Below are 15,813 nucleotides of genomic sequence, written 5' to 3'. Positions count from 1 at the left end.
TTTTTTGGACCGTTCTCTGTAAACTCCTAGAAATGGTTGTGCATGAAAATCCCAGTAGATCAGCAGTTTCTGTCCAGCTCGTCTGGCACCAACAACCATACCACGTACAAAGTCACTTAAATCCCCTTTCTTCCCCGTTCTGATGCTCGGTTTGAACTTCAGCAAGTTGTCTTAATCACCTCCGCCATGTGATTGGCCGATTGGCTATTTGTGTGAACAAGCAATTTAACAGGTGTACCTAATAAAGTGGCAAGTGAGTGTATGACTCTATAGCTCAGTGATGTAAAGCTGGAAGCCACCATTCAACAGTTTTACCCTAGCTTGTTTTTATCTTTAATATTCTGTTTCTCTTTTGTTAATTTTTATCTTACTTGCATTACATTTTACTGTTCAGTGCGCATAGAACTACCTCGCCTTTGTAACTTTGCCACTAAGGGTGGGCGTTTTCACACTACACTTTTGACCAACCGCTAAAGGAAATCAATGCCACTCTCATGTAAAACCATGGTGCTGGAAGAGCTAACTTAGCATACAGATTCAAAATAAAATGTCAAACTATTAACTGAATACAATAACACAGATGCGGTCAGCTTTAAGGATTTCTCCTGTGAATCGACAGACTTCCTAACACGCAATCAATGACAACAATTGAATTGCGCTGCATGAGATTAATGTAGGTGTACCCACAGTCACGTATGGACGACACAAAAAAAAATCAATCATCATCTTAGCTGAGAACAAACAGAGGCTTACAGACTGCAATGAACAATGGTCAATGAACAATTTGAATATTAATAATAAATAAGACTGCCAGGCAAAATGTCAGTGTACCGTGTGTGTGTATGGATTTATCATGCTTTACTTGGCAAGCAGAGGAGTGAGTTTCAGAATAAAAGGTCGCCGATCGTCTCTCTTAATATTAATGTGTCTATAATCACTGAAGCAATCTGGAATAAAGAATTCAATAACATGGTGATGTATTGCAACCCATTAGTTGAGATGGTAATTTTTTTATACTAACTGCATGACAGCATTTAATAGCTCTGACTGACAAGCTGAGGCAAAGTCCCCACGTCATGATGCTGCGTTCACGTTCAAAACCTACACCTCCATAAATCCAGCGCTTCTCTGAGTGCATTGTATTTTTTTGTCCTCTCTTTTTTTTTCTCTCTCTAATAAATGTTGTAGAAGGAGAACAGCGGGATGAGCTCAGTGTTGCCAGCGGCTGCACAAACAAGCACAGTTTCTGACAGCCCGTCTCTGTTTTTTACAATTTATATGGTAAAAGGTCATTCAAGTTTTCTGGAACAATTCTTGCAAGTTATATTATTTGTGTTTGTTTGCAGATTTTGACGCTTTTTTGGAATGAATGTCTGTGTGCCGTTTTTTTTTCTTCTTCTTTCAACTAAGTCTCTGTTGATTTATGAGAATAAGTGAAAGCAGCTTTGAGCTGGTTTTAGTGTCAGCGTTTAGTGACAATAGCCAGGACTGTTGCCAGCAACTTCGCTCGCCCACAAAGACTTTTCACACATTCTAATGTTTCCGTCCCTGAAATGTGATGCTTCTCGAATCTTAGCACATTGTCGTTAATGTAATTCTGACTGCCGTACGTTATGTATTTCGCTTTTACGCGTCTCCTCATTATGCCTGTTCTCACCTCTTTATCCACCGAATCAACATTTTCCCTTCTATTATAGCTGCATCATTCTTTCCTCCTCCTTTTATGCCGCTTTTTTCTTTGCGTCTGCTTAATCTGGTGATTAAGAGTGTTCACGCTATCGGTCTGTTCTGTCTGAATCTGATTTGACACTCTAGCGGCACATTTATGGGACCTGGCAACGTTTCCTGCCATGCACCCGCAAATCGAAACGCATCATTTGTGCTCGATTATGATTCAACCCCCCGATGATATGATTAACGTATGGGACAGATGTAGGCTGAGGTAGATGTTAGTTTGTAAGGGTCTGGGTGAGATTTATTAGGAGTTTGAAAAGTTTTCAAATCCAATAACAACTATTTGAACAGCAACAGCGACTGTGCTGTGGATTTCACACTGACCACATATTTCCGCGGCTCCGCCATCAGACAAACCAGACCGGCACCAGACCAAGGGTGAAATCTGGTACTGCGCTCTGGGTTGGCCTTATCTGCTTGCTGTTTACTAACAGTCACAGAGTCCATCACTTGCAGCAGCACCGTTATCTCAGCGACTCAGGCGACACCAGTAGAATGCGACAGCAGCTGCTGTAGTCTCAGGCCAAACGCGTGCATGTCAGTGTGTCAGTGTGTGTGCTCTCTCTCTCTCTCTCTCGCATCAACGCATAAACAATGAAGTGTCACGTGCAGATGATCGTCCGCGCCACCAACATAGATCAGACTTTTTGTCTGAGCTGAGGGTCTTAAATCTGCGCCCACTTTCTTTCAGCCTTGTTGTAGAAAACCTTTCAGCAGCCAGTCCAGCAAAACAAACCTTGAGTGTCGTACGTAATCATGCATTCTGAGAAAAGATCACCGGAGTCTCACCCTGTCGAGGGGGTCATGATGCAGCCTCCGCGATCAACAGTCATCCTGCAGCCGCAGCCGCGCTCTGGGGTGTCGTGGTTCATGCCAAAATTGTGTCCCAGCTCATGAGCTAAAGTCACGGCGGCACCCAGCGGGTTCTCAGAGTGATCCTACGACAGACAGAAAGGGCACCAGATATGTTTATTACGTCCAGTCCTACCTGTTCGGTTATGCATTAGCAAGGTAAGAGTAAAAAGTTCAAAGCTGCTCATAAAAAAAAGGGGGGAAAAAAACAAGAAATTTCAAAGAGGACCATTCTGAAGAGGTCACTATCGAACCCCCTCATCCTTCTTCTATTACTCATTCTCCTTGTGGAGCGGTGAATTCATCTGACACTCCACTGCTACTGCAGACCCAATCATACTTGCTGCCAGGAAGGTCCATAAGGCCTGCCGCTGTATGATCGGGTACTGCATCGATGAGCAAGAGCTCCTGACTGAAGAGTGGTGGACGTTTCTGTTTCAACCAGTATTACAGAGACGGACAGGTTAGGGAAAAAATACACACACACACACACACACACACACACACACACAGACAAGATGGTTTTTGGAGGGCAATTGAGAAATGAAGTAGGTTTATAGTATGTGTGCCAAGGAGAGACTGGAAATGAGATAAAGTGATAAAAGACATGTAAGCTTCAGGGTGATGATCTGGTCATTTGTGTTTTGGTAATAGTTGAATTTTGCTGTTACATTTACAAATATTTTCTATACAAATTGTGAGGCTGCTTATACACGTTTTGTCACGTAATGCAAACCACTGGAACACAGTTAACGTTATCACTTTTTGACATTTTGGACAACAGAGAACACATGATAGAGCACTAGATAATAAGATCGATACCTTCACGCATGGACAGGTTAGCTAGCTTACCGACTCTGCCCATGGGTAACAGAATTCACCAGTCACACATTTTCCTAACTGCAACTCTGAATACATACTCCACTGTCGCAGCATGTCTGTCTCAGTGTTATCTGAAGAACACATGAACCTTTCCGCTGGTTTACACAAGAAAAGAGAGACACATGTAAGCGTGGGCTTAGTGTCAAAGAGCTAAATGGTTAAAAACAGAAATTAAATATGCAACCACATAATGCTATAGTTAAAATCCTTGCACAAATGTCTGTGTCTATGCATGTTAGCCACATGAGACTGTTCTAGCCTTTTAGGCAGATCAGATCTGAATACCAAACCCAACCACAAATACTCTTTAGAGTGTGGACTATTCAGCATTTTATATCTGGCAACCCCTGAGAAAAAAGGCCGCCCACATACTACTGTATATCTTACTGTGGTTCTCTGCCATGTACATGAGAAACTCACACGTCTCCTTTCAAGGCTAGGTCGTAAGTCAAAGTTGAGGACGAGTCGGACCACTTCCTGCTCTGATTAAAGAGCAGCATCATGGGGAGAGGGACCCCGCCTTTAAGCAGGAAGGATGGGAAAACTTTCTTTTGCTACTGTCATGTTTATCGGGGGAGTGCGCGTCCGCACTGCACAGCGTGTGTGGGAGCGCGGATAATCCATAGCTGTGCGCTTCCTCGCCGAAAAAAGTGCAACATCAGCGGAAACGAAGGAAGCCACAACCGTTGTTGTGAGGCGGCTACAAGCCGCCATTTTTGAAAGGTCTCCCTCGTATCATTTCCAGCCGCAAACCTCTGCACACCGCACCGCGTAAATAAGCACTCGCAAATAAATAATGAATAACATCGCAGTGTCCAAATGAACAAACATGTGGAGCAAATAAAGGGCTTGGAGCAGATGAACACATGGCAGAGTGTGGTTTGAGAAACGGTGCATCTCCCCTGGCCGCCCTTTAACTACTTATGCGGCCCTTTAATCTCAGTCCAGACCATCTGTTGTGTGTAAGTAATGGAGAAGACAAACATCTGGAGAAGCCCTGTCACACCAGCTGCCAGCAGAAAACATATCTATTAATGGGGAGGGGGGTGGTGGGGTGGGGGTTCACATACGGGCTGAGGCATAGTGGCACTGGGCTGATAACCACTTTGTGATTTGGCATCGGTGTCGAGTGCTATAACAGGCTGCTAATTTACTCTGTGTAGTAATTCAGCGTGGTGGCTGTGACGCACTGTTATGTGTACAAAGATGCATTCGGATGAAGACATGTGACCACACTGAGACCTGCACACAGCGTGATGGCGCACTATGGTGTGCTACACAAGATATGCTCAACACTGCACTGGCCTCATTCATGATACATGCAGCTGTCATCCCGTTTCTCACTGTTAACACACACTCCACATACAGCTCCTGACACTAAGCTCACATCCAGTAATAACACATAAACACGACATTTCGGTTCAGCATTCCTGCTTCTCCTCGTTCTGTTTGTTACATGACATTTAAACACCCATATCACTGAACCTTATAACCCTGGCAACACCACGTGAGCCGAGCCAAGCACTGACGCATGTTGATCTACACACAGAGAGAAGTGAATGTAGTTTTAATTGCGTCGCATGTCTGAATGAGGTATTAGAGTTGGCACGTGAAAGACAGATTGCATGTCTGCAACAGCGTGTCTGCAGCACGGTCCTTCTGGGAGCGTAGTTTTACATATTGTTTTCTCCATTTGGGTGTTTGTGGTAATGTTAAGGGAGCGCCAGCACAAATATCATTATGTTTTTAAAGCTTGACTTCCTGCCAGACCTGTCTGTAAGCGCCCTTCCAGCAAACAGCAAACACCTTTTTTTTTTTTTTTTTTTTTTGTGTGTGTGTGTGTGTAAAGTCTGGATTGTGTTAGATCGCTGAATCTGAACAATGTCCGCGCTGATACGATCAAGCTGCGCGGAGGAAGAGGAGGGCGGCGGGGCTCTGGGAGCGGCGAGGAGGTTTCACACTCACCATGACGATGCCCCCGGACTGCTCCGCTGTGCACATGCTCATTATGGGTGCCATGCCGATGGTGGTGCCCTGGAAGTAAACCCCGCTGCAAAGGGAAGGAGGCAGGGGACACATGTTTTAAAGGAGGGAGGTGCTGGCTAGTGCGTTTGTTCTGAACTTCCTTCCATGTTGAGAAACAGTTTGTGAAACATTTGTCTTGATATAATGGTGCAACCTCAGTATTGCTTATTAATAAACTGAAGGAGACGTTGTTACCGACAGCAAAATGAATGGAAGTACAGGAGAAGCAACTTTGTAGGCAATGACTAAATATGTAAAACTGCTACTGGTTCCCTTTAAAGATCTTTTTTTCAGGGTACCAATAAGAATATTCGTTTAATTTGCTTAAATGTCCACCTGATGAGCTGAGCATTGTCGTGAGGCTTCTGGGGCAGCAGTTTGACTTTCCTCCAGTCGAGGAACTCGTGCAGGGTGGTGAAAGGATCCTGGGTGATGGGGCATTTGTCAGCGTCACTCCACACTTCGAGACCCACCAGCGCCACACGGATGTTCAGGGCCCTGTAGAACTGAAGGGAAGCGTGTCGATAAGCACACGAGTGTCGGCGCGGAAGGAAAAGCCAGGAGGGAAACTAGGAGATTTATATTAGATTGCAAAACAAACGAGAGGGACCTTTGGTTACTCAAATCACTGAATTATATTATTTCCCAATACGACAGCCAGGAATCATCGACAGTGTGCATCGGAGACAAGGCCTCTTTTCATTCCATTTCACATGATCAGCTTCTTTAACGTAAATCCGTCTGCAAACTGTGTCTGCGAGCTGAAAGATCCACAGCTCTGGCTGAGGTTTTAGGAGGACTAAAATCAGCTGCTTTAGTAGGAAATTAATATATCACACAGTCACGCCATTAATCTCCGCTGCCAACAATATTTCTATTTTAAAAAAGTGATTTATCCCCCCCGTGCAAAGGGGAGAGGATGTTTTACCTTGTCCACGTAATTGGCGATCTCCGCCAGTCTCTGCTTCACCTTCTCCAGGTCCTTCCCCTGCTTCTGAAACTGGAAAACAAAATTGCAAGTAATCAGTGGAGTGGAAAAAATTGAATTTACACCCACAAGTGGTGGGTGTTTCGTGATGACATAAATGAGGCTGTCATTTTCAGAACTAAAAACCGTGAAACGCCGCGGCACACGCGAGAAAGGCAGCATTTTGCATGAATGGGTCGCTTAAAATATTCACAGACGCCGTGTATTTCGGTGTGTGCTTCTGCCTGTCACGCTGTGGCCATATGGATGCAGAAAAATCACCTAGTGTGAGAGAGACAGATTGGCAAAGGGGCAGGGAGCAGGTATATTGGCAGATATGGCGGCCAGCAAAGATTTTGGATTCAAATTGCAGCGAAGTCTATCCTTCTATCTCAACCCTACTGCGCATCCACCTGTGTGGATCGTGGACTTGAAATCTGTACCTGACAACACTTAATCCCTTGTTTTTTTTGTTTTTTTTTTCCTTTCTTTCCATTCAGATCAGCAGAAGCAACGAGCTGTCAGGAGAAAACCTGCTCAGCGAGCTCGTCGGTGCTTATGGGAGACTCTTCTGTATCCACATGGATTTTTTTCCTGTTTCCCGTCTGCTCGGGAATCGAAAACAGAAACTTCCCGTCAAAGCGGAGCAGCTGCCACAGGACCACACCGCTTGTTGCACGCTCACCTCATCCCGCAGCTCCGGCGGGACTCGCCCCTAATGTTAGCACAGCTTACAGCGGCCTGCTTCTGCTTACACCATAAAATCATTACGTCAAACACTGTGAATTTGTGAATGGAAACAAAAGCAAGGTGCATTACCTCCCTGTTGTCTGCGACGATGATCAGCTCGACGTATTTGGTCGTCTTCTGAGCGTGCCGTTTATGCTGAGGTAAAAAACACAGATGCAGCAGGTTATCGCTGAGAATTGCAGGAAAAAAAGATTGACTCCTAAAGCCATTTCTGCGGACACTGCGTTTTTTAGCCTTTCTTTTTTTTTTTTTTGCTTCTCCCAGTTCACCAGTAAAAGCCTTAAATGATCAATTTCAAGCCTACAATGCTGGAAAAAAATGTTTAAGAAACTGTTGACCTTTACAGACGGGCACTTGAAAGCTTTCTTGCCAAGAGTTAGATGAAAAGACTAAAACCAGTTTTGTGTCTGTGCGGTCGATGAGGGTACAAGTAGCAGCTAGTTAGCTTAGCTTAGCATAAACGGGAGAAATGATGAACTACAATGGAATATAGAAGGGAAACGAAAATTACAGCTTTCAAAGTTCTCTAAGTAATAATTAAGTTCTTTTTGGCAAAAAAAAAAATATATGCATTAAACAAACAAGATTAAACCGTAGCTAGAGGTGATTATTTGGGCAGAGCTAGCTTTCCAGATTTCATGCCTAGCTAATCATCTTGTAGCTGTAAATCCACATTTAGCATGCAAGTATGAAACAGAGCTAGCTCAGCAAGCTTCTACGCAACTATACGAGTGTGAATGCTGTGACTGAAGCCACCGCTTTGAACTGATTTCACAAGTGGTCTTGTGTGGTTTAGAAAAGTCCGGATACTACGCATAACCTGACTTTTTTCCCCACTGCCCGTTCTTATAAAGTAAAACTGATGCGCTTCTAAAAAACCCCAAAGCAGACATTCTCTACCACTCAGGGGTCATTAAGTACTGCATGTCGGCGAGTTTCACTCCCCGACTCGAATGGAGTTTTTAATGCTTGGAAATAGGGGCAGATGGATGCCGCACCTGCTCCATGCAAATCATCAGCCAAACGTTCTGCATGGGCCCTTGACTCTGGGCTCTGAGCACAGATAAAATGAGTGTCAAGCCCAAGGCAGCACCCTGAGGGAACTTATCCAAACTCGTGCGCTTGCCAGTATTCTCATCTTTGGTCAGACACAAATCCATGTTTCATCAGCTGAATGCTAGCCTTACCCTTTGGAAACCTTTGACAAGGAAACACGAGGAAACATACTCACACTGATGATAATACAGCTTTGAACCGCGATATCCACCGGCTCTGATAGCTTTGTGATAAAAAACAACACGATACTAATCTCACCCTCGCGTGGAAGGACTGGAAGGGGCTTTTGATGTGGTTTTCGGCGGGAACGGAGGACATGTTGAAGCCGTGGCCGCAGGCTCCTGGGGTCAGTCTGAGCTCCTCCACTCGGTATATGAAGTGGGCCCCGGCGCCGTGGCCCGACACGGGCTCGATGATGAATGTCTTGTTCTCAAGCGCGATGAAGCCTCTGCGGGGACAACAGCGCGGGTCTAAAAAAACAAAGCTTCAAAGCACGTCTCTGAAATGCAGAATTTGATTGAATGCTCTCTAATCGAATAAGTGACAAGCGAAGTGGCTCCCTCTCCAAACGAAACCGTAAAACACGCTCGGCTTAAAAGTCCTCATGATATTCACAAATCTCGTGTTGAATCTCTCGCTTCAGTTCGAGCGTGCTTGCCACAAATTGTTAATAAATGTTCTGTGTCATTTGCTTTTACCGTGCTGATAACAAGGTCTCGACGGTAAACTAAACACTTTCCGCTTCCAGAAATGTTTCCTTGCTGTTTAATTAAGCAGGAGACGAAAGCGTGCATGTTAGGACTTGGATAACATCTCTGAAAAAGTTCAAACCATGAGTCGGTCATTAGCGACGGCAAGATGCCAATTACTGCCAAAATGAGAGCAGATATTTATTGGATCCCTCTGTGAATAAAGACAATGAGGTGTGACATTTTCTCCAATTCCTGCGAGTCACGCAACAACTTACTGACAGCACGCTTAAGGGGCTTAAGAGGGATGGGCTGCTGTGCTGAGTGACTTAAGTAAATATAAACATTGCAGTGGCAAATAGCACTTAAAGGGCAGCGATGGGACGCCGCTTGAATACAAAATGATGCTTCTTACCGAAGGCCCGAGCAGGCACTGAGGGTAACATCGGAGTTGGGATGAGCCTGCACTTCCCCGTGGTAGTAGCAGTTATTCTAAAAGAGATTGTGAATAAAAAAAAAAAAGCTTTTATAAACGGGGGAACACTTTGCGAAAAGAAAGAGTCTCCCACTGGATAACGTGATTAAATATGTATCATATTAAAAAAACAAAACAGCAAAAGCAGCTTGTCACATTTCCCGCCGCAGCTTTTACCTGACTTCAAAAGAGCAAAAGAGGACAATACACAGTGGAACTACGCAGATGCTGTCCCAACTCATGTTCATTTTAATTAGCGCGCTCCGCAGCACCGTCTTCCCTCCTCACTGTCCCGCCGTACAAACAGGCCGCTCGAAAATGAACGCGACCTGCGCGGCTGAAGGAAAACTGACACGTGCAGGAGGTAAAAGTAATATGGTAATTGTTTATCGTTCATTATTCTGTCTGAGTGGCCTCGGAGAGGCGAAGAGAGGACATTTAAGGCTCCCCAGACGCAGTGAAAACACTGCTGTCTGAGCATGCGGAGAGCAGAGGAAATGACTCTTGTTATGAAGGAATACAGAGCCCCATTTACTGCCTAGCAGCGCTCCTCTTAAACCAACTGTCTTCAGCCTCCACGCTGGCCATTCCTCATCCCCTGTGTTGAGCGGCGAGGTGAGATTTTTGCAAAAATGGAATCTGTTTGAGTTCAGAGCAAATTAGTGAGCCAGGTGGTTATGGCATTGGATTAAAAATAGAACACAGGCTTTGTGCTTAGGCTATGCTTGACCTAGATTGGTTTACCTTTTATTTAAAAAAAACAAAAAAAAAAAACATCAGATGGCGACGGTTTATTGTCACCGTCACTTAGAGTAGTTAAATGCTTTCCACGCAAATACTTTGGAAGATTTCCAAAAGACTTGCATTTTGAGTATCAATAAGTATCAATATGTTTGGTTACATCATCTAATTTCACTATTTATATTACGTTTAACGTAGGTACATTGTGGCTTCCTTCAAATCCGAAGTATAATGATGATTTAATTGAGCAAAACACTGACGTGAAAAGACAGACGCAGTTTGAATAATGTTTGGCTGCAAGAATTACTGACCCGCTGCTTCTTGATAGGGAGTTCATTTACATTTTGATTTACTGCACAACTCAGCTTATGTTTATTTTATTAGGTGTCGCATTGTGTGCTAGAGCGGCGGCAGCAGAATCATTACATTTTCTGATGTGATTCTTTTGAATTTATACAACGGACAGAACGGCAGAGCTTATTTACAGGACATCTAACTGATTAGCGCACGGCTGATTGCAGGTACTGAAAGTGTGCCGGCGTGTGAAGCATATCGAAGACAATATGTCTGGTTGACAGCCCGATGCAAAGTGTGTGATCCTCCTGTGCAAAATTAAGGGTGAGACAGGGAGAGCGGGGAAAACGGTTTGTATATCTTCGCAAGAAATTGACTTGTCAGTCATTTCTGAATTACCAAACACTGCTCCTCCAAGCTATAAGCAACCTGTCAAACTGTCCTCACCGCTGTTCAGTTACACGGCGTTAATTCAATCCAACTAAGCAACAAAAGAGCAAAAGACTGTTAACCTACCACATTAGAAAAGAGAGAGGCTTTCAAAGTCCCTAATCACAGGTTTCTGCAGTGACAGATAAATGATTCTTTCTCACACAATGGCTGATGTCACACGGAGTGAAAACATCACCGAATGAAGAATGAATTCTTCTTGGATTTTCTTTTATGAGCCACATAAACTGTTTTCGAGCGTTGGAGTTGACACAGTGATTGGCCCTAATTCAAAGTGAGTCTTTTTGTCAAGAGCAGCAGGCACTTTGCTTTGCAAGTCAAGCACGCACAGGGTGGAATAAGCAGTCAGGAATACATCAGCCGCTAAAACGGGGATTCCATGAAAATAAATAAATAAAGAAATACATAAAAAAAAAAATCCTGATGGCAACTTTGGCTGAAAAACAACCAGCTTATCATCAAGTAGACTACGGGACAGATGTCCTGCTTGGCAACAGCCAGAGGCTTTCAAATACACGCCGGGTCACACTGAATCAATTAAAAAAAAAACACGCTCTGAAGCCAAGGCTATATTTCATCTTTAACTAACGTCTAAGACACAGTGTATATTTTAGTCTGTAAATTTGATCAACTCTGAGAAAAAAAAAAAAAATGAAAACCATCTGTCTTCCACAACATTTTTTAAAGGGTCCGTTTTTTTACGACGTGGCCGCGGAGCGCCGGCCGCACGTCAGCTTTGACCATAAATGTCAAAAGGAGCCGCCGGAGTGTGTCGCCCGTACCGTGAAGTTGTGAGCACCGGTGACTGCGCTTCCATCCTCCCGGTAATGTGTCTCGGCGTAATGGCTCGCAAAGAGACCCCTAAGAAGAGAGCAAACACAAAACAGACGCAATGAGCACTTCTTTTTGTGGAATCGTGTGCGCTGATTAGAAGAGTTGACTTTTTCACCTAGATTTAGTGTCGCTTGTGAGGATTTGTTGGACGATGCTTAGTATTCTGAGAATGGGAGAGACTCGGATTTTCTGTAGAATTTATTAGGCGATTTGTACGTGTCCTTGAATCCCCTGGCATTCAGCACGACTGAGTTGAATCCCCGCTGAGGTAATTATTTTGCACGTTCCTCTACGTGTGTGTGTGTGTGTGCGTGTGAGGACATATTTTAAACAGTGTGTAAGGGCGCGCGTTTGTTTTCCTCCTCAGGCCACGAACAGATGGACACATAGAGCCCCGCCCCGAGCACTGGCAGAGGAGCCATAGGAACACCCATCTTTTGCAGCTGCATAATCACACTGACATCAGGCAGCATGATCTCAAGATGTGTGTGTGTGTGTGTGTGTGTGTGTGTGTGTGTGTGTGTGTGTGTGTGTGTGTGTGTGTGTCTTAGAAGGAGAGAGGGAGAGCGTGAGTGAGGAGAGGGGAGAAAACACAGAGAATTGACAATTATTTCTCACTCTAAACTTCAGAAAACCTCAACACATTTTTTTTTTTTTTTAACAAAGGGTGATTAGAGTGCAAAATAGTCACTTTGAGTTTGTCTGCCAAGCACAGAAATGCCGTGTCACATAAGCAGAAGAGGGGCTCGAGAGGATTTAAAATCTGGAACACACCGTTTGGCAAATCGCAGAGGGAATCAATCGAGATGTTGTCCCATCCCACACAGCTTGCATGCGCCAAACAAAGCAGAATTAGATGAGACCGGATTTAGCCAAAAAAAAAAAAAAATGCATTTTAGTTTTCACACTTCCGGACCATTTGATATCTGGATATTTAACGTACATTTTTCATGACCTGTTTAAAAAAGGATCAATCCTCTGTGCCCCGGGCCCGACCACATTTAAGTTCATTAAATACTTATTATCGTTTTAATGTGCCTTATCATGCCATTAGCGAGCTCAAAACCAAATCTGATAAGTCAAGCCGGAGCGTAATCACTTTGAAGAGGCCGGTGTGTCTCATTAAAAATGGATGACACATCAGAGGGCAGTGCACGCTTAATGAAAAAAAATAAATAAACGCAATGTGAATTAACCTCTACACTGAACTCGCAGAAGTGGCATTTAGGAGGTGATAAACAGCCCGTTCCCTGACACCTCCAACACAACATCATGATATTTTAGCAAAGAAGGGCACATTCAAACTGCCACGCTAGCAGGAAATATGGGATTTGTGTCATGCGGGAGATAATTCCGAGCAAATGCTGTATTTTTTAGGGACATGTTGGGAAAGCCAGCTTAGGGTGGCGCTGCCTCCGCTACCACGACACATGCTGCAGGAAAAGCTGTAGGATTTACATGATGGAACGTCCCTGTAATCAACTCCTTGGCAAAAGTACACAGAGTTTATGAGGCCGTGAATGTTTACTGTGCGTCTGAGGAGAGTTTCCTCTGCCCTCCCTGGTTACCTTTTGGTGTGGGACACAGTTATAAATGACCACACTGAGGATCAAAGGCTTTTCATTCCCTTTTCTGTCGTGTGCTAATTTTTCCCTGGTTGCGGCTCAGGGTCTCAGAAGTAAAGCTGAGCCCTGTTTTAAACAGGCCTCGGTTTTTCCTTTTAACAAACTTGATTTTGACTTTCTTATTTCCACAGGACTGCGGATGAACCGCGCAACGTCTCCCCGAGCGCCCGGAGACTTCCACGTGATTACGCCTTCTTTCTAAGCAACAGCAGCCCACCTCCATCCCTATTTTTATCAAATGGAACAAGCAGCCAATCATATGCAATTTAGATGGAGGGCTGCAGATGAGAGATGGGCTAAAAATTGCCTCACCAGAAACCCAGCGTGCAGTGCCACTTTGAATTTTTCCCTGGGAGTGTTGTAAGAAACAGGTGGTGAAATTTATGAAAGGAACGGAAATGCGAAAGGCGCTGATGGATGCGTAAAAGCCTTTTTTTGTTGTTGTTTTTTTTGTGTTTTTTTTTGCTTTCACAAGCGTCTTCATTCCACAAGAGGGAGAACGGCGACTTCAACCTTGAAATTTATTCTATCACCTGTAATTGAAGTAAAAAATCATATTTTTCTTATTCAAAATTACACATAAATCACCAATAACAGCTTAAGTGGATAACTTCACACTCGACGCTGCTAAGTGTGTGCTACGATTCATTAGACGCCGTCTAACATCTAATTAACTATTCGCTAATAGTCGGCCAGGTTAATTGTGATGAATGGCCGGCTCTTTAACAGCACCTCTGGGAGGGGGGCGGGGGGGAATATTGTTATTTGTCTCCAAAAGAGTCTCCCATCTCTTTTGTTCGGCATCTTAGAAGCCGCTCATGAAAATGTATTTAATGCACAAATTATTGATTGTTTCTAAGGAAGTGGATAAACAGCCTCCGCAGTTGCCTTCTGAGCCCAGCATGCCGCTCACTCTTATATTGTTCAAATGTAATTAGGAGCGTAGTTCGCTATTTGTGCTTCCAGTAATTGTGAATCAAAACACCCACACGTTCTGCTGGAACGCTCATTGTGCTGCCTGCGAAGCTGATGTAACCTTAGAACCAACCTCTGATCCCTGATGTCTCACAAGGATGTGTGGGTCCTCTTCCATCTGTTGACACGACTGAATAGCCAACATACAGTACATCTGCCAGAGACCTGGGTAAGGCAATAAAGGACCATAAAGGAAAAGGACAGCATCCGTCTGACAAATACAACCCCCCGTCGTACGTGAAACTGACGCAGCACAGTAGAACGTGGCTGTTGCTTAACCAAACATGTGATTTGATGAGTTTTATGTAAAAAGAACAAATCAAACCTTACAGGCACAGACTCGCGAGGACGGCGTAATCGATGAAGTGGGAGCTGTGTCACTCGTCGCTTAATATCGTCTTCCTCTCAGGCATTCAGAAAATACAATGTTCTGTGCAAATTTAAAGTGCCGAGGCTCATTTACATATATGTGACTATGTGGCTCATGTAATAATTCACCATTACACAAATCCCCTTGAGCATGAAACCATTTGAGAGGAATGTGCAGCCTCTCCGCTTCCTTTGAAGACTGCTAACTTCACTGATTTCTTTTAATCCTCCTCCCTAACCCTGAGCCTTCCTATAGCTACTACTTATGGTGGCATGAGCGTACTACTACAGAAGGAGAGGAGAGGGAAAGAAGAAGAGAGGAGGAACTAAAGAGGTGTGGCTGACAAGTCTAATTCTATTTCCTCATGTGGCTGCGTTCCAAATTGATTTACATACAGCTCAGTGTCCCCTCAGCGAAGGCTTGGCCGTGGTGGGAGCACCGGAGTGAAGAAAGCCAGAGAAAACCGGGGTGCGTCAGAAACAAAGGTGGGAGGAGAGGAGGGAGCGAAATGGAAAAATCTGCTGGACTGCAGAGTGAAAGGAGTGCCTTCCTCCAACCTTTGACTGGTTTTGTAAAAGAGTGACTATGTCCACTCGGTTCCTGCAGCCTGTACAAATAATAGTCATAATCTCTTCTTAAAAGGAATCTGTTAAACTATATTAGCAAGTGTCCCATCTCTGCTAGCTACATAAACATTATAAGCTCTAGCTAGTAAAATTACATTGAAAGTCAGCTGTTTACTATGAATTAGATTTATTCGCTGATACTTTATTTAATCTCGCAAAAATTTGCCCATGAATTCCACGTGTTAGCTTACATTTAGCATTCCTGTAGATGAACTGCACAGACTGCTGCTATTTGTCGCTAAATCCAGCGGCCGCGTTATTACGGTGATTTAAAGATTGACTGACGCAAAACTCACTCAGTCACTCAGCATTATTCCATGATTCTACAAAAACAACAACTTTGTGGGAAACGCCAGCATACGTGGTGCTATTTTAAGAACGGTCGAGCTCTGAGCTAAATGCTAACATAAGCAGCTAACATGGTATCAGTGAACATGCCAGTTTGCTGATATTTAGAGCCGTTTTGAC

At 44.1% G+C, this 15,813-nt stretch overlaps 1 protein-coding gene across 2 annotated transcripts in view; it reads right to left on the bottom strand.

The window, feature by feature from the left end:
• adam12b (ADAM metallopeptidase domain 12b) overlaps nucleotides 1–15,813 on the bottom strand; it is a 77,845-nt gene that overhangs the window by 29,648 nt on the left and 32,384 nt on the right. For both annotated transcript variants that reach the window (XM_047602374.1, XM_047602375.1), the window contains exons 4-11: nucleotides 11,698–11,776; nucleotides 9,371–9,447; nucleotides 8,525–8,714; nucleotides 7,280–7,345; nucleotides 6,422–6,493; nucleotides 5,830–5,999; nucleotides 5,434–5,518; nucleotides 2,524–2,672 (exon numbers count right to left, since the gene is read on the bottom strand). In XM_047602374.1, coding sequence (XP_047458330.1) covers nucleotides 2,524–2,672; nucleotides 5,434–5,518; nucleotides 5,830–5,999; nucleotides 6,422–6,493; nucleotides 7,280–7,345; nucleotides 8,525–8,714; nucleotides 9,371–9,447; nucleotides 11,698–11,776 — 888 coding nt within the window. The remainder of the gene's footprint in view (nucleotides 1–2,523; nucleotides 2,673–5,433; nucleotides 5,519–5,829; nucleotides 6,000–6,421; nucleotides 6,494–7,279; nucleotides 7,346–8,524; nucleotides 8,715–9,370; nucleotides 9,448–11,697; nucleotides 11,777–15,813) is intronic.

Source organism: Mugil cephalus, chromosome 13 (genome assembly GCF_022458985.1).
Source record: "Mugil cephalus isolate CIBA_MC_2020 chromosome 13, CIBA_Mcephalus_1.1, whole genome shotgun sequence".
NCBI lineage: Eukaryota > Metazoa > Chordata > Actinopteri > Mugiliformes > Mugilidae > Mugil > Mugil cephalus.
The sequence above is the reverse complement of the archived record's forward strand: the minus strand, read 5'-3'. Positions and strand labels throughout refer to the sequence as shown.